At 40.0% G+C, this 15,985-nt stretch overlaps 1 protein-coding gene across 1 annotated transcript in view; it reads right to left on the bottom strand.

Moving 5' to 3' along the window:
* pola1 (polymerase (DNA directed), alpha 1) overlaps positions 1-15,985 on the bottom strand; it is a 314,072-nt gene that overhangs the window by 58,650 nt on the left and 239,437 nt on the right. The window contains exon 36 of the mRNA XM_068040569.1: positions 14,194-14,290. Coding sequence (XP_067896670.1) covers positions 14,194-14,290 — 97 coding nt within the window. The remainder of the gene's footprint in view (positions 1-14,193; positions 14,291-15,985) is intronic.

Below are 15,985 nucleotides of genomic sequence, written 5' to 3' on the forward strand. Positions count from 1 at the left end.
GTGCAGCATGGCCAGTTCCAAGGGAAAACTCCAGCTACTTTTGTTCCAAAAATATGCCTGAATTTTAATTTCAAAAGAGTACTCCAATGCATCAGTGACATTTCTATTTCAGACACAAGCTGTTTCTGGCACCTTTTTGACTGAAACTGCCAGTTAGTTTCAAAATAGCAGCAGTACTATATTGAGGCCCTGTGCCCAGTTGGAACCAGGTTGGCCAAAAGCTTTTCATGCGAGGTCCTTGCAGCCAGCAAATGTGATAGGAGAACTTGATAACCACAGTCCCCAGCAACACCCTCTCTAGTTTACCAAAGTGAATCCTTGCAAGGGTTCACACATCCTAATCCTTATTTTCCACTTTAATGCAAAATTCATTCTGAAAGAAACTGTACAACTGGCCACCAGCTCAAACTTAATAAATAAAACATACAGGCATTACAAAGTCACCTCACCATGTCATGGTGGAACATCAGACTTATACAAACCCAAAGAAAGTCACTTGTCCCAACCACAGACAAAAACATGCAATTGAGAAACCTGTTCCAGAATATCTCACTTCTCCCCCAATACAAATTTGGATTATATGGATGATTTTTAACCTGCAACAATTGCAAAAGCTTTTGTGAATGTCCACGAACCCCTGAGCCAATTGTCAAACACAATACAAAGAGCTATTTTCTGTGATGTGACTTATATTAAAGTTCAAAGCACTTCAGTGAAATTGAAGTAAATAAAGCAATCTTTTTTCCAGTTTCTCAACTAGGTAAACTACTCGAGACTAAATGTAAAAATCACTTGGGAACTTTATTTTGAAGATGTTCACATCTTTCGTGTGAATTCCACAACAGATATGAAACAAAGTCAAAATTCATAGTCGCAGACACATACACAACACTGATAATACTGATCAACTACAACACCAGAGATCCTCATCATTAGGCTTACAATCTGTTCTAAAGCACACATTCAATCCTACATGGTACTAGGTGGGATTTCATCATTTAAAAATAAAATAGAAGCATAGGCAGATACAAAACAACATACTAGATTGGACAATATACATTTTCATAAATTTTCCATTGATACACCGTGGAAAATAACTATGAAATGGGAAAATATAAGCTGCACAACGTTCTTCAAACCTAATAGGCTCTTGCTTCACTACATTTTGCTTTAAAAATCAAACAATTCGTTAGTCACTTTGACATCAATTTTTTGACACAAGGTTTCTAATTGAAGGGTAATGAGAGAAAGTACTACTGGAAAGGTATTCAACACTTCCCTTAAATGTGACAGTAAAGTATTCTTCCTGTGAGAAAAAGATTAGTTCTGTACTTTAAAAGAAATTGAGCTTTTTAAGTAGCAGTTGCTTATATAAAAGAAAATGTCCATATAATCTTAAAAAGATATCACTTGTATACTAAAGCATTTTATAATAAACACAGGCTGTCAAACCTTTCGAATGATAAGTTATCAGCCATGTGTCAGAATGATCCTCTGAGGTTTGCAAAGCATGTGTTTACTATAACTGCTGTACATTAGTCTAACAGAAGTTATCAACCTCATACTTTCTGCAAAGTAAATTTAGTGTGAACAGTCAAATATACACTCTCATTGCTAGGCCACTATTCTGGGTAAATGTGTGCTACATACATATTCACCGTGAGTAAAGACATTTTATGACCAACATTTAACTTCTGCAGACCTATGGGTAGCCTCTGTTTATAGAGACTCAGTGCTGCAACTCTCAGAGCTGCCGTGAGAAACCACTGCTGTATCAAGACAAGTGCAGGCTGGTGTCAACCAGTCTGCCACCTGTAGCTAAATAGCATTGAGGATCTATTCAATGCTTAAGTACTGGGAGCACATTGGCAGCAAAGTAGCACTTAAATTCTGAGGGTAACCCTCTCCCTGCTCCCCTCCACAATACATTGTTACATGGAACATAAATTACTAAAATTTATGCACCTTTCAATATTAGAATGAATTTCAATAATCACTCACGGAAGGGGAGGGAAAGGAATCTGCAAAGAGCATTTATGACACATCATTTTGAAGAGAAACCATATGAACCTGTTAGATTTCTCAATGTCCTGCTGGTCCATAAACACTGAATAGTCAGTCAGCCAGCAGTAAGTGAAAATTATGCAAATGTAGCAACAAATGGAGTGCAAATGAAAATGAGTTAAAGTCACTAACATGTGACCAAAAATGCCCAATGAACAATCCAATACTAGGCGAAATGAGTAAAGTTAAAGATTAGTCCTGTAAGATTTGTGATCTTGGAGGCAACTGTGGACCATGGAAACAGTAACAGCAGCAAGCCGGATGAGACTTTCCTTATGGTAGTAGTGGGGAATTTTTCATCTGGTTGCAGTAATTTAAAAAAACTGCAAAGTTTAACCACTACAACAAGTAGTTGTATTTATGTAGCACCTTTAAAGTAATAGAATGCCCCATGATGCTTCACAGAAGCATGATGGAACAAACTTACACATCGAGACATATAAGGAGCTATTAAAGCCAGATGACCAAAAGCTTGGTCAAAAAGAACTGGATTTTAAGAAGCAACTTAAAAGTAGTAAAGAGAGGAAATGAAGCAGACAGATAGTGAGAGGGAATTCCAGAGCTTAAGGCCTTGACAGCTGAAGGGCAATGGTGGAGTAATTAAAATCAGGAACAGGGAGGGACAACACCATGAAGTGATTCGAAAACAAGGCTGAGAATTTTATTGAAACCTTGCTTGAAACCAATAGGAGAGGAAGATGAAAAGATCAATGAATCTTTGGGGGACCCTCATGGTGACAGCTTGGGGCTGGGAAGAGAAGCTATTGCTACAGATGCTCTAACTCCGATTGGATAGGCAAGAATGGAACCAAGCGAGACCAGTCTCACTGAGCTGGACAACAGAGGAGAGATGTTGGAGGAAGATATTGTGATCATGTTGAAGACTGCAGCTGAATATGTTAACTAACGTATTCAGCTCAAAACAAAATTGTCTGCTGCTCTCTCCTGTTGTCAGCAAACAGAATGTAAAAATATTTAAATTCTTTTGTAGAAAGGAAAAATACATTCCTCCAGCAATTTTTTCCAATTTGCCTGGGGCAAATAGTTCTTAACGTCATACAGAACACAAAAACACCTAAAGAAAGTCACATATCAAAAAAATTAATTCTTGTAATATTCAAAACTCGGTGAAGCAGAGGGAACTTGAGCCTAATGCCAAGCATTTTCATTGTCACTTAAAAGTAAGGGACAAGACGCGTCCACTTAGATAAAAAAAGAGACATAGATTATCCAGAGTATCATTTGCAGTCGGGCCCGTGCTTCAGTGCCACCATATTACTGCAGCATTAAAAACCGTCACATCGCCAATCAATAACCCAGAATGTTCAAAAGAATTCCAGATCACCCTTGTTAAATGAGTCACTATTACTGAAATATATGATCCATTTCGATTACCTAAGCACCATCATGCTCATCTTTCATCCCAATTACAACCTCTATCATTTCCTCAATCTAGAAGCTGTTTTCAATCAACATGTTCACTTATTACAGTGGGTTATGGTAGCTACCACCTCTTCTTGTATTGAATTCTTGATTGGACAAGCCCTTTGAATTTAACATGCACCATGATTGCATGTATCAAAAACAGGGTGCCAATCACAATCTTTTAAAAGGCTATTCGCGTTATACTTCATCATGGAAATGAGTACCAAAGTGCATTCAAAATACAGGGCCGGCATATAAAACCAGGGTACCTCACGACAGAGAATGAATCTCATTATAGCAACCTTGTCATGAGTTTCTGCAGAAAATGCCAGATAAATTGATTTTATTTGTTTCTCCACACTTTGTGTGTTCCATTCTTTGATAATTACATGCCTTAATCGTTTCTTTCGCCAATTACAGGCTCTCAGTTTCTATACATTTTTTCCTTTGCTCCTTTTGCTCACTAGCTGTTTTCTTCTTTCTGGTTCTTTCTCTATTGAAGCTGTGAAACTGTGTATTCTGAACAAGCAAATCAAAGGGTAAGTATAATAGGATTCAACTCTTGGACAATGACTTAAATTCATCGGCTCAATTCCCTGCAATAATGCTTGCAAAGATTTTCAAAATCATTCAATATAGCAAGTATATAGACATGTAAATGACATTATTTTAAACAAAAAGGTTCCAATTTTCATTAATTAAGCACATTTGTCTTGGTTTAAGTTTCTTTAATTCTTAAGTTAACATTTTATTCAAGCTCTGAGCATTTAGTGACAGCAGAAAACTAGATCCTTCATCAAGGAATGTCGTTCCTAACATGGAAAGTATTCTTTAAATTGTGGAAGCTGGAAATGATTATTCTGGATTTAAATCATTTAATACCCTTGCAGCCAGAGAAGAGAAATGCCAATATAATAAAAGCAAAATACTGCGGATGCTGGAAATCTGAAACAAAAACAAGAAATGCTGGAATCACTCAGCAGGTCTGGCAGCATCTGTGGAAAGAGAAGCAGAGTTAACGTTTCGGGTCAGTGACCCTTCTTCGGAAGAGAAATGCCAATCCTATCATTTGGGCTGGATTCAAACCTAGATCCCAGAAATGAAAGACCCATAGTCTAAGGTACACAAATATTTTAAACTAATTCAGTGTTGAAGAGCATAGGAACATAGGACTCAGCAGCAGGAGTAGGCCATTCGGCCCTTGGAGCCTGCTCTGCCATTCAATAAGATCATGGCTGATCTGGTTGTGGTCTCAACAAGAGGAGATCACTCATAAGTTTGGATAATACCTAATGACGTCTCTTAACCGGGATCACAAATTAGTATTTATTGGGGTACATTTCAACAGATTGTGGATATCCAAATACAAAAAATACATAAAGATTTCCATGAAAGACAAGCTTACGATGTTACTTCTTGCAGACACACACGCCGGACAATTGGACATTACAACATATGCACATTTTCAAATTGAATTTTTGCTCTTTAACTGTGACAAGTTGTCACTCATAGACAAAAGAGACTAAACTAACTCCCCACCACAAGACATGCAGCTTTTATTTTATTCATTCATGGGATGTGGGCATCGTTGGCTAGGCCAGCATTTATTGCCCATCCCTAATGGCCCATGACAAGGGTGGTGGTGAGCTGCCTTCTTGAACCACTGCAGTCCATGTGAGGTAAGTACACCCACAGTGCTGTTAGGAAGGGAGTTCCAGGATTTTGACCCAGCGACAGTGAAGGAATGGAGATATAGTTCCAAGTCAGGATGGTGTGTGACTTGGAGGGGAACTTGCAGGTGCTGTGTTCCCATGCATTTGTTGCCCTTGTCCTTCTAGTTGGTAGAGGTTACAGGTTTGGAAGGTGCTGTCCAAGAAACCTTGGTGCGTTGCTGCAGTGCATCTTGTAGATGGTACACACTGCTGCCACTGTGCATTGATGGTGGAGGAAGTGAATGTTTGAGGATGGGGTGCCAATCAAGCGGACTGCTTTGTCCTGGATGGTGTTGAGCTTCTTGAGTGTGGTTGGAACTGCACCCATCCAGGCAAGTGGAGAGTATTCCATCACACTCCTGACTTGTGCCTTGTATATGGTGAACAAGCTTTGGGGAGTCAGGAGATGAGTTACTCGCCACAGGATTCCTAACCTGTGACCTGCGCTCGTAGCCGCGGTTTTTATATGGCTACTCCAGTTGAGTTTCTGGTCAATGGTAGCCCCTAGGATGTTGATAGTGGGAGATTCAGCAATGGTAATGCCATTGAATGTCAAGGGGAGATGGTTAGATTCTCTCTTGTTGGAGATGGTCATTGCCTGACACTTGTGTGGCACGAACGTTACTTGCCACTTATCAGCCCAAGCCTGGATATTGCCCAGGTCTTGCTGCATTTCTACATGGACTGCTTCAGTATCTGAGGAGTCACGAATGGTGCTGAACATTGTGCAATCATCTGCGAACATCCCCACTTCTGACCTTATGATTGAAGGAAGGTCATTGATGAAGCAGCTGAAGATGGTTGGACCTAGGACACTACCCTGAGGAACTCCTGCAGTGATGTCATGGAGCTCAGATGATTGACCTCCTACAACCACAACCATCTTCCTTTGCGTTAGGTATGACTCCAACCAGCGGAGAGTTTTCCCCGATACCCATTGACTTCAGTTTTGCTAGGTCTCCTTGATGCCATGCTCGGTCAAATGCTGCCTTGATGTCAAGGGCAGTCACTCTCACCTCACCTCTCGAGCTCAGCTCTTTTGCCCATATTTGAACCGAGGCTGTAATGAGGTCAGGAGCTGAGTGGCCTTGGCAGAACCCAAACTGGGTATCACTGAGCAGGTTATTGCTAAGCAAGTGCTGCTTGATGGCACTGTTGATGACACCTTCCATCACTTTGCTGATGATTGAGAGTAGACTGATGGGGCGGTAACTGGCCTGGTTGGACTTGTCCTGCTTTTTGTGTACAGGACATACCTGGGCAATTTTCCACATCGCTGGGTAGATTCCAGTGTTGCAGCTGTACTGGAACAGCTTGGCTAGGGGCGCGGCAAGTTCGGGAGCGCAGGCCTTCAGTACTATTGCGGGAATATTGTCAGGGCCCATAGCCTTTGCAGTATCCAGTGCCTTGATATTACATGGCTGAAGTCTGGCATCTGTGATGCTGGGGACTTCAGGAGGAGACCGAGATGGATCATCAACTTGGCACTTCTGGCTGAAGATTGTTGCAAATGCTTCTGCCTTATCTTTCGCACTGATGTGCTGGGCACCCCATCATTGAGGATGGGGATATTGTGGTACCACCTCTTCCAGTTAGTTGTTTAATTGCCCACAACCATTCACGGCTGGATGTAGCAGGACTGTAGAGCTTAGATCTGATCCGTTGGTTATGGGATCACTTAGCTCTATCGCATGCTGCTTACGCAGTTTGGCACGCAAGGAGTCCTCTGTTGTCGCTTCACCAGGTTGACACCTCATTTTGAGGTATGACTGGTGATGCTCCTGGCATGCCCTCCTGCACTATTCATTGAACCAAGGTTGGTCTCCTGGCTTGATGGTAAATGGTAGAGTGGGGGATATGCCGGGCCATGAGGTCACAGATTACGGTTGAGTACAATTCTGCTGCTGTTGATGGCCCACAGTGCCTCATGGATGCCCAGTTTTGCATTGCTAGATCTGTTCCAAATCTATCCCATTTAGCACGGTGATAGTGCCATACAACACGACGGACCATATCCTCAATGTGAAGGCAGGACTTCGTCTCCACAAGGACTGTGCGGTGGTCACTCCTACCAATACTGTCATGGACAGATGCATCTGCAGCAGGCAGATTGACGAGGACGAGGTCAAGTATGTTTTTCCCTCCTGTTGGTTCCCTCACCACCTGCCACAGACCCAGTCTAGCAGCTATGTCCTTTAGGACTTGGCCAGCTCGGTCAGTAGTGGTGCTACTGAGCCACTCTTGGTGATGGACATTGAAGTGTCCCACCCAGAGTACATTCTGCACCCTCGCCACCCTCAGTGCTTCCTCCAAGTGCTGTTCAACATGGAGGAGTACTGACTCATCAGCTGAAGGAGGGCGGTAGGTGGTAATCAGCAGGAGGTTTCCTTGCCCATGTTTGACTTGATGCCATGAGACTTCATGGGGTCTGGAGTCGATGTTGAGGACACCCAGGGCAACTCGCTCCCTACTGTATACCACTGTGCCGTCACCTCTGCTGGGCCTGTCCTGCTGGTGGGACAGGACATACCCAGGGATAGCGATGGCAGCGTCTGGGACATTGTCAGGTATGATTCCATGAGTATGACTTTGTCAGGCTGTTGCTTGATTAATCTAGTCTGTGGGACAGCTCTCCCAACTTTGGCACAAGTCTCCAGATGGCAGATTAGAATCTGGAATATTGCATTAAACAAATAAGCACGAACTCCAGAAGCAAAAAATTATTCATGCTACAGTTGTAATATATGGATACCTGATAAACATTTGATGTTTCAGTGAAATTGCCTCAACTATAGTGCTGAAAACATCAAAAAGAGAGTCTAGAGTAAACAAAAGTTTTCTGTACCATCCCTCACCAACAAAACAAGTTAATGATCCGAAAATAATTTTTAAATATCAGCAGATATTTGCACAGTACTGGGGGAGAGTGAGAGAGAGTGAGAGTGAGAGTGAGAGTGAGAGTGAGAGTGAGAGAGTGAGAGAGTGAGAGAGTGAGAGTGTGAGAGTGTGAGAGAGTGAGTGAGTGAGTGAGTGAGTGAGTGAGTGAGTGAGTGAGTGAGTGAGTGAGTGAGTGAGTGAGTGAGTGAGTGAGTGAGAGTGAGAGAGTGAGTGAGTGAGAGTGAGAGAGTGAGTGAGTGAGTGAGTGAGTGAGTGAGTGAGTGAGTGAGTGTGTGTGTGAGAGAGAGAGAGAGAGAGAGAGAGAGACAGAGAGAGATTTAAGTTTTGGACAAGAGATGCAGGGAGGATGTGAGGAAGAATTATTTTACGCAGTAAGTGGCAACGACCTGGAAATTGCTGCCTATGAGAATGGTGGAATCGGAGACAATACTTTCAATAGGAAATTGGACGGGGACTTGAGGGAAATACGTTTGCAGGGCCAAGGGGATAGAGCAGTTGAATGGGACGGACTGGATTACATTACAGAAAGCCGGCGTGGACTCTATGGGCTGCAGGGCCTCCTTCTGTGCTATAATGACTATGCCTTGTAGAGTCAGTCACCAGAAAAGTTTTTACACTAGTTACTAGCTTTCAGTTCACTTGGGCCACACGTATTGCAGGTCTCAAGCAAAGTGTCTTGAGAACGCTGTATTCAATTTAGTATTTTTTGTATTCCAACAAAAAACCTTTTCTGCAATGATAGCACTGTTGGCATTGTCATTCATAAGTTAGGAAAGGACTCTCAAAATAACGTCTATTTTGTGATGGTCTTCAATCCATTGAATGGAACCCAATCTCCAATACAAATGTATTAGTGTCATCCAAAGGGGGATAAATACACACGAGGATCCTGATGTTGTCATTTGGGCAACTTCCTAACACATGGAAGACCTCACTGGCAGTAGCTTTTGATCTGTTTGAAGAAAAGGCCAGTGATCTAGTTGATGCCATAAGACAAGAAACTTAAGCAAAAATGAGACATTAGTGTGTGCCTACATAGAATTTAGTCAGTATTCCAGTCCAAAAATTAAGTCTGTTTTAAGTTAGTATGCCATCAATATTGGTGATGTCTTCTCTTATTGGGTCTTAGTTATGAGCTGAATTGCTAGGAAAGCACACAGAAACCACCCTCAAGATAATTTAAAAGCACAGAATCATACAGCCCAGAAGGTAGCCATTCAGCCCATCGTGCCCGAGTCGGCTCTTCGAAAGATCAATCCTATTTTCCCACTTCTACTCTTTCGCCATAACTGTGTAAATTTATTCTTTGCAAGCACATAACCAAATTCCCTTAAATGGCTCGACTATCTCGACAATAACAAAAATTCAAATCGCTTATTCTGAAAGGCTACTATAAGTTCTATTGTTTGGTACGCCATTTATTGTATTTGAAATTGGTTCCTTCTTTGGTGTCGAAGAACTAAATATCTCCTGGACGCACTTCCATTTATCTCTGGTTGACAAATCGAGATGCCAAATAGACTATGATTACAAAATAGTGGGCCCAAGCTATTTGTTGCCCCTAGCTGAAAGAGCTCCTTTATAGCAAGAGAAAGCTATGGAGATACCAGTCAAAGAGAAGCAAGGATCTAATATAATTTTTTTCCCCCTGAAAATGCAGCAACAAAGCAGCATTGGCAAAGTTGGGAAAATAAAAATTGATGCAATACAAAGTCAAGGCTTGTGTGCACTGGGGACCAGGAGAAAACCATGCGCCTGCACAGTTACTGTAATATGCCAAATGCAGAGCCAGCCTTTTCCGAGTAGCTTTTTATTGCTTGGATAATTGCCGATTGGTTTGTACATGAATAATGAAAAGAGCTTCTGGAAAAAGAAACAATTTAATATCTAGCAACCTTAAATATTAATTTGTTAGAGAGCAGATTGTACTAAGTTTCAATAAACTTGAAAAAGTTGACTTCTTTGACTAAACATAAAGGTAGATAAAAGCAAGTCCTGGCTAAAGCATCAACCTAAATATAGATGTTTTGTTGATTAACACCAAGATTGAGGGAATCAAGAGATATGGAGATAAGGTGGATATGAAGATAAGGGAAAGCTGAGTTCAGGTAGATGATGTGACCTGACTGAATGGTGGAGCAGACCCGAGGGGCTCTCTGGCCTACTCCTGCTCCTATTTATCTTGTTCTATTTTCAGCCATGCTAAAAAGCATTAAGAATTGTGCAGCAAATTGTTGGCCAGACACATGCTGCTGAAAAGCAACCATAAACTGATCAGTTGAATTGAACAAGGTACTGTCACCATCAAGCATTCAAAACCTGTTTTCTTTAATCTGCAACTGGTATTAAATGAGGCTTGCAATGTAATCAGTGTGGTTGGCTGGTTAAACATATTTCAATTCCCAGTAAATCAAAAGTCGTAAATTTAATTCAACCAGCCAAAAAGTATACTCGTCTATTCTGTCACAACTGCTTTCCTGTTTTATAGTGCTATAAGTTACCTTTTACATTATTATTGGTCTTCTCTTTGTAGTAGTATCTTGTTATTACAAAGCTTCCTCAGAAGAGAGATGGGATAACAAGTTGTTCCTATCCAGTTTCTAAATACATCATTAGAGAAAGAAGCCAGGATAGCCAGATGAGTGGCATGAATTTGGCCTCCCGCTTTTGGGAATCCTGCCCCTGGAAAAAGTGAACAGCCTTCTCCTGATGTTCCTTAGCTTTAGGGAAAGTCATGAACTTGTCAGCCTAGCAAACAATGCCTCATTCACCTGCTGTATGCAGTGGTGCATTGCAGACAGCATATGCTACCCATAGCACCCTAAAAGAAGATGGTTTAGAAGTTCAAGGCAGTTTTACTTTAACCACTATGGGTAATGCACTGTTCTACAGGAGGTTTCAAGATCCAGCTGCAGATGGTGGCTAAGTTCCATAGGTTCCAACCCTGCTGAAACATGAGCTGTGAAAACACGAATTCTCAGACACGTTGAGGAAACTGCCGTTTAGTTCATACATGTGACTGTCCAACAGATACACGCTTGCTGATTCCTCCTCCGGTCATCCTCCCTACTCCCCACCCTCCTCCCTGAAGCAAGAGGAATTCCTAGGGAATTCCCATGCTATAATGCAGGGCATTGTTGCCTATTTCTGGAAAACTAGCTTTCATGATAGAGGAGGGAATCACATTGAAACAGTAAGGAGGCAAAAAAAATTAAAGATCCAATCAATCGAAAATAAGAAAAAGTGCAATGCAAAGAAAAAGAATGACCGAAAACAAGTTCTCCTAAATTACTTCAAAGCGTCATGCAGGACAGCTTTAAGAGTACATCTAGTGGTTGTGTGGCTGCAGGAATGTGTTTTGCTCCAGGTTTTACGGCTGCAGCGATGCACTGAAATTTCTAGGCCTTCCAGAACATACCCTCAAATAGATTCACAATTCATGGCCATAATGAGACCTGTGCCAGACAGCAATATGAGCCTGTCATTCTCCCAACAGAACACCTTGGTCACGTACAAATTGCACACAACGCCTGGATCCCAGTCTTTCACTGCCAACATGCAAGAGTGGACTTTCAGCACCATAATAAAGTCCTATAACAAGTCCCATCATCTCGGCTATACTTGTGATTCTTCCTCCAACGTTTTGGTCATTTACCAACAAGATGCTCATAAATTCTGAATAATTAGAAGTGAAAATAAACACAAACTATTTAACAATTCAAGACTTAGTTTGGCCAATTATCTGTCCAGTTTGGTAAAGCTCCTCCTTGTGCATATGAAAGTGACTGAATTTGCAAAGGAGATTAATCAAGTATGAATGGTGTGCAAAATCGAGTTAGACTGTTGAGGTTAAAACAAAGCAATTTTGAAAGGTTTTCAGGTACAGGATGCTCTGTAAACTTACACTAAAGCTTAGATTTAAAGAGATGAATCTAAAAATGCCAGCTTTTTGAAACTAAAAGTGGGGAATGAACAGGTTGGTCAGCATCTGAAAGAGGCTGGGAAGAACTTTCTGTTCTTATTTCAAAAAGGTGAGGCCGTTCCTCAAAATTGTGATGCAGACAGCCGACTGGTTGTTGTTAACCTCTACTGATCACATTTGGATATAGCAGTGTCCAACAGGATTAGTATTTTCTTAATATTCCAGTAATCCAATGGCCATGTGATTTTTTAAAAGTTTAAAGCAACATTTTCATAATTGTTTTATCCCTGAGCTTCTAGCTACAGCATTTATTATACCAATCATACAGGTTCCTGTTTATTCAGTAAGATAAGGGTTAAAATTGCTTATCTTCGAGTTAAACATTCAGCTGCTACATTACCTTAAATTTGTCCATTGTGGTCTGTTAGACTGTTCCTCAATTAAGCTCAAGTAACCTTGTATACTAAAAAATTAATATAACTGAAAAATAACCACTAAATCAATATGAATGCAAGATTATCTTTCCTCTTGACTTGCAATTACCACAGTTAGTCTAATAACGTAGTTATATCATGAGTTTTCGTTTTAAAGTTGGAATTACTATAGTTTTGTGATATCCCAAAAGAAACCAGAATAACCTTGGTTTATCAAATTTGTCACCCTTCGTCTACAATTAGTTTTATTATTACTTTTTGCTACTAGTCAAACTACATCAAGTGTACAATTAAGATATGACATCAGTCAATGAGGAAAACTAGTGCATTCAAGAAACGCACTCTCTCAACAAACCCATAAACAAAACTTCCAAAGGCAGTCAGTCTACTGTCTCAACACGAAGTGCTCAGCTTCAGGCTCTTCACATTCTCTTAAATTATGACCATGATGAGCAGTTTACTTTAATAAAAGCTTTAACTTAAATCCAACACTTTGGCTTTTTATTTAGCTTGAATCTGTATAGATGCTTTAATGGATATAGAAATAATAGTTTCTTCCCACTCCATTGTGCCTTTTTAGACTTACATCAATATTGTTTCACCCAAGTGGACCCATATTGAGAGGCCTTCAGGGCAGGAGAAAGAGTAATATATTCAAAAACACTAAACTTACTTTTTGTATTTGAAATGCATTATTCCTCAGCCGATCATTTATTGAACATCGTGTACAGAAATTAAGTTCAAAACTTTGCGTACTGCTTACAGGGTTAAGTTATAAAGATAAGTTGCATAAACTTCTCTTGTATTCCCTTGAGATTAGAAAGTTGAAGGTTGATCTAATTGAAGCTTTTAATTTATAGAGATCCTAAAGGTAGATACAGCTTAACTATTTCCTCTGGCAGGGTATCCAGAACAAAGGAGCATAGGAATTAGAGTTGGGACATTTAGAACTGAAATTTAGAGGCACCTTTGCCACACAAAGTGTAGTGGTAATCTGGACCTCGCTCCCCCAAAATGCTGCGAATTCTGGCTCAATTGGAATTTTCAGCAGAGAGATTTTTGTTAGGTAAAGGTATCAAGGGATGTGGAGCAAAGGCAGGTAGGTGTTGATGTACAGATCAGCCACAATCTAACTGAATGGCCAAATAGGCCGAGAGGCTGAATAGTCTACTCCTGATCGTATGTTCCTCAATGTGGACAGATGCAACTTTTAACTTTTTCTTCTGGAAATACATAAATTATATACTTATTAAATATTGCTAAAGTAAAGTGACTTAACTAGAATTATTTTAGATAATATGTTTACTGTATCCAAACCAATTAGGATAAATCCCACCCAAAATGTTCACCTGCCTTTCTTAATCAAATGCTGGCTAGTTTGCTGCGTACTTCCAGCATTTCTAACCTTTATTTCAGAATAATAGGCAATAAGGATGTCTTAGTGTTACTTTGGCGCATATATTGAAGTTCCTAAATCAATGAATGAAAATGTCAAGACACAATAAAATAGGGTGATAAGAGCTGCACAAGTACATTGGGGAAGTCGCATCAAAAATGAACAAATTTCCTGTGTCAGACCAAGGCACACACAAATCCACCAGGCCAAGCTCATGTTCAACTAACTTCTTTCACTAATAAAGACAACTGCCAAATGCAGTATCTGTACATTTTCTTTCCATGAATATCACCATTAAACCATGGACATTGAACTCATTAAGGATTTTTATCCTGCTCTTACCTTTATCCTGCTCAGACAGAACCTTTTCCAGTGCATAATCCCAGTCAAATATGTAGCGGTAATAGCACAGCTGGGTGTACAGGGCCTTATCAGGATACTGGAGCGGGAAGGGGGAAGACAGAGATAAAATGATATATTAATATGACTATGGTAATTTTGAATTCCAAGTTCACCTTTTAAAAAACCCTTTTACAATACTAAGACATTACTTAAAACAGAACGGCATGAAATTTCCACTTCCAATTCAGTTTCCTATGCTTCCATTAGCACTGCCATCATACTTTTTTAACTAATATTTAACCACACAACTAGGTTTAGATTGGGTTCTGCGACTAAGAGGAATGTGTTCTCAGCAAACTGCTCTTTTCACATCATCTGACAAATATGATAATCTGTACTATTTGTCAAAAATGTGATTACTTATTCATCTAAAAACCCAAGGATAGTGATTCAGTTATTTGTTTAGTTTTAGATTCAGCAGTAATTGACGGTACACATCTCCCTGACTGCACACATGCAGCTGGTTGAATAGAACAGTGAAATTGCCTCCTTCATAATAGTTTGTTTTGATAATGCATTGTGTGTCGAGATGATGAGAAACAGTTGCTGTCAATTTGATTAGCCATTATATTTTTATGTTAATTGCCATTATTGCGTCCATTCTGTTTAGTGTCACCATAGAAGCCATACAATGTTAGCATAAATAACAAATTTGAGTAAATTAGGAAGATATATTTTTGCCAATTCATTTTAATTGCCCCTCAGTCCTTCCGTTGGTTAACGCAGCTGTTGACCCATAATAAGCGCTAGGTCAATATAACTGCTTGTCAATTTAGAAATGCAAAGTGCTTTGTAGCTGGTAATGGATCTACAACTACTCTTGCCAGCCAGCTGTAGCAGCCATTGACAATCTATATTGACAGCTATCGCAGAAATGGCAGTTACTTGCAGTATCCCTAATAAGAAAGAAATTAGCCAATACCCATCCAGTCTCCTAGAATGTAAAATAATGTCTAGGTTAAGAAGCATTTAAAAAATAATAATTTTTAATTTGTTCTGCTTTCAGGGTTAGCAATGCTGAAAACACAACACAGACCTTTCCCTGTCAAGAAAGCCATTTGCAATTTAGACATATTGCTGTGCCTTTCTACACCTAAATAGTGCCAAATCTTTCACTGTTGACATCTGTAGTCACTGTCTAAAGGAAAACCCATAGACTTGACTATCATAACCATGCACCGTAGATTTTGTTGAACCTTTCTAAGCTCTGTGTTCCATGAAGTATTTCTAGCTTGAAAAAAACCCAGGAAAATGCTTGCACATTAAATGATGAAAACAGCTATTTCTGTACAACTATTCCACCAACTATTAGCAAAGAATTAAAAAAAAATAGCAAACAGGTCAGGCCAACTGCAAACATTTATGCAATAGCATAAAAAATTCTCACATTTCCTTTTTCTCCCCTATGACAGAAACACCTTACTTAAAAATAGCCCGTTTATATTTTCCTTGGCCAATTAATTAACCTGCGAGTCCATATATCATATTATTTTGTCAGTTCAGACAATCACAGATGGGATTCTATGATTCATTTTTCTCAGTTTAACTGTTTTTTTTTAAAGAAACAAAAATTGGAGGACCAATCTTTCACCCTGAAGAGGAACTAAATTCAATCAAATAAAGAAAACCACTTTGAGGAAAACATACCAGCAGAAATAAACGGTGTCAATTATCTTTTGGTTGCTTAGAGATGACTTAACGAGTTCCTGAGAACGGGCCATTAGCTAACATT

The sequence above is a fragment of the Heterodontus francisci genome, chromosome 10 (genome assembly GCF_036365525.1).
Source record: "Heterodontus francisci isolate sHetFra1 chromosome 10, sHetFra1.hap1, whole genome shotgun sequence".
NCBI lineage: Eukaryota > Metazoa > Chordata > Chondrichthyes > Heterodontiformes > Heterodontidae > Heterodontus > Heterodontus francisci.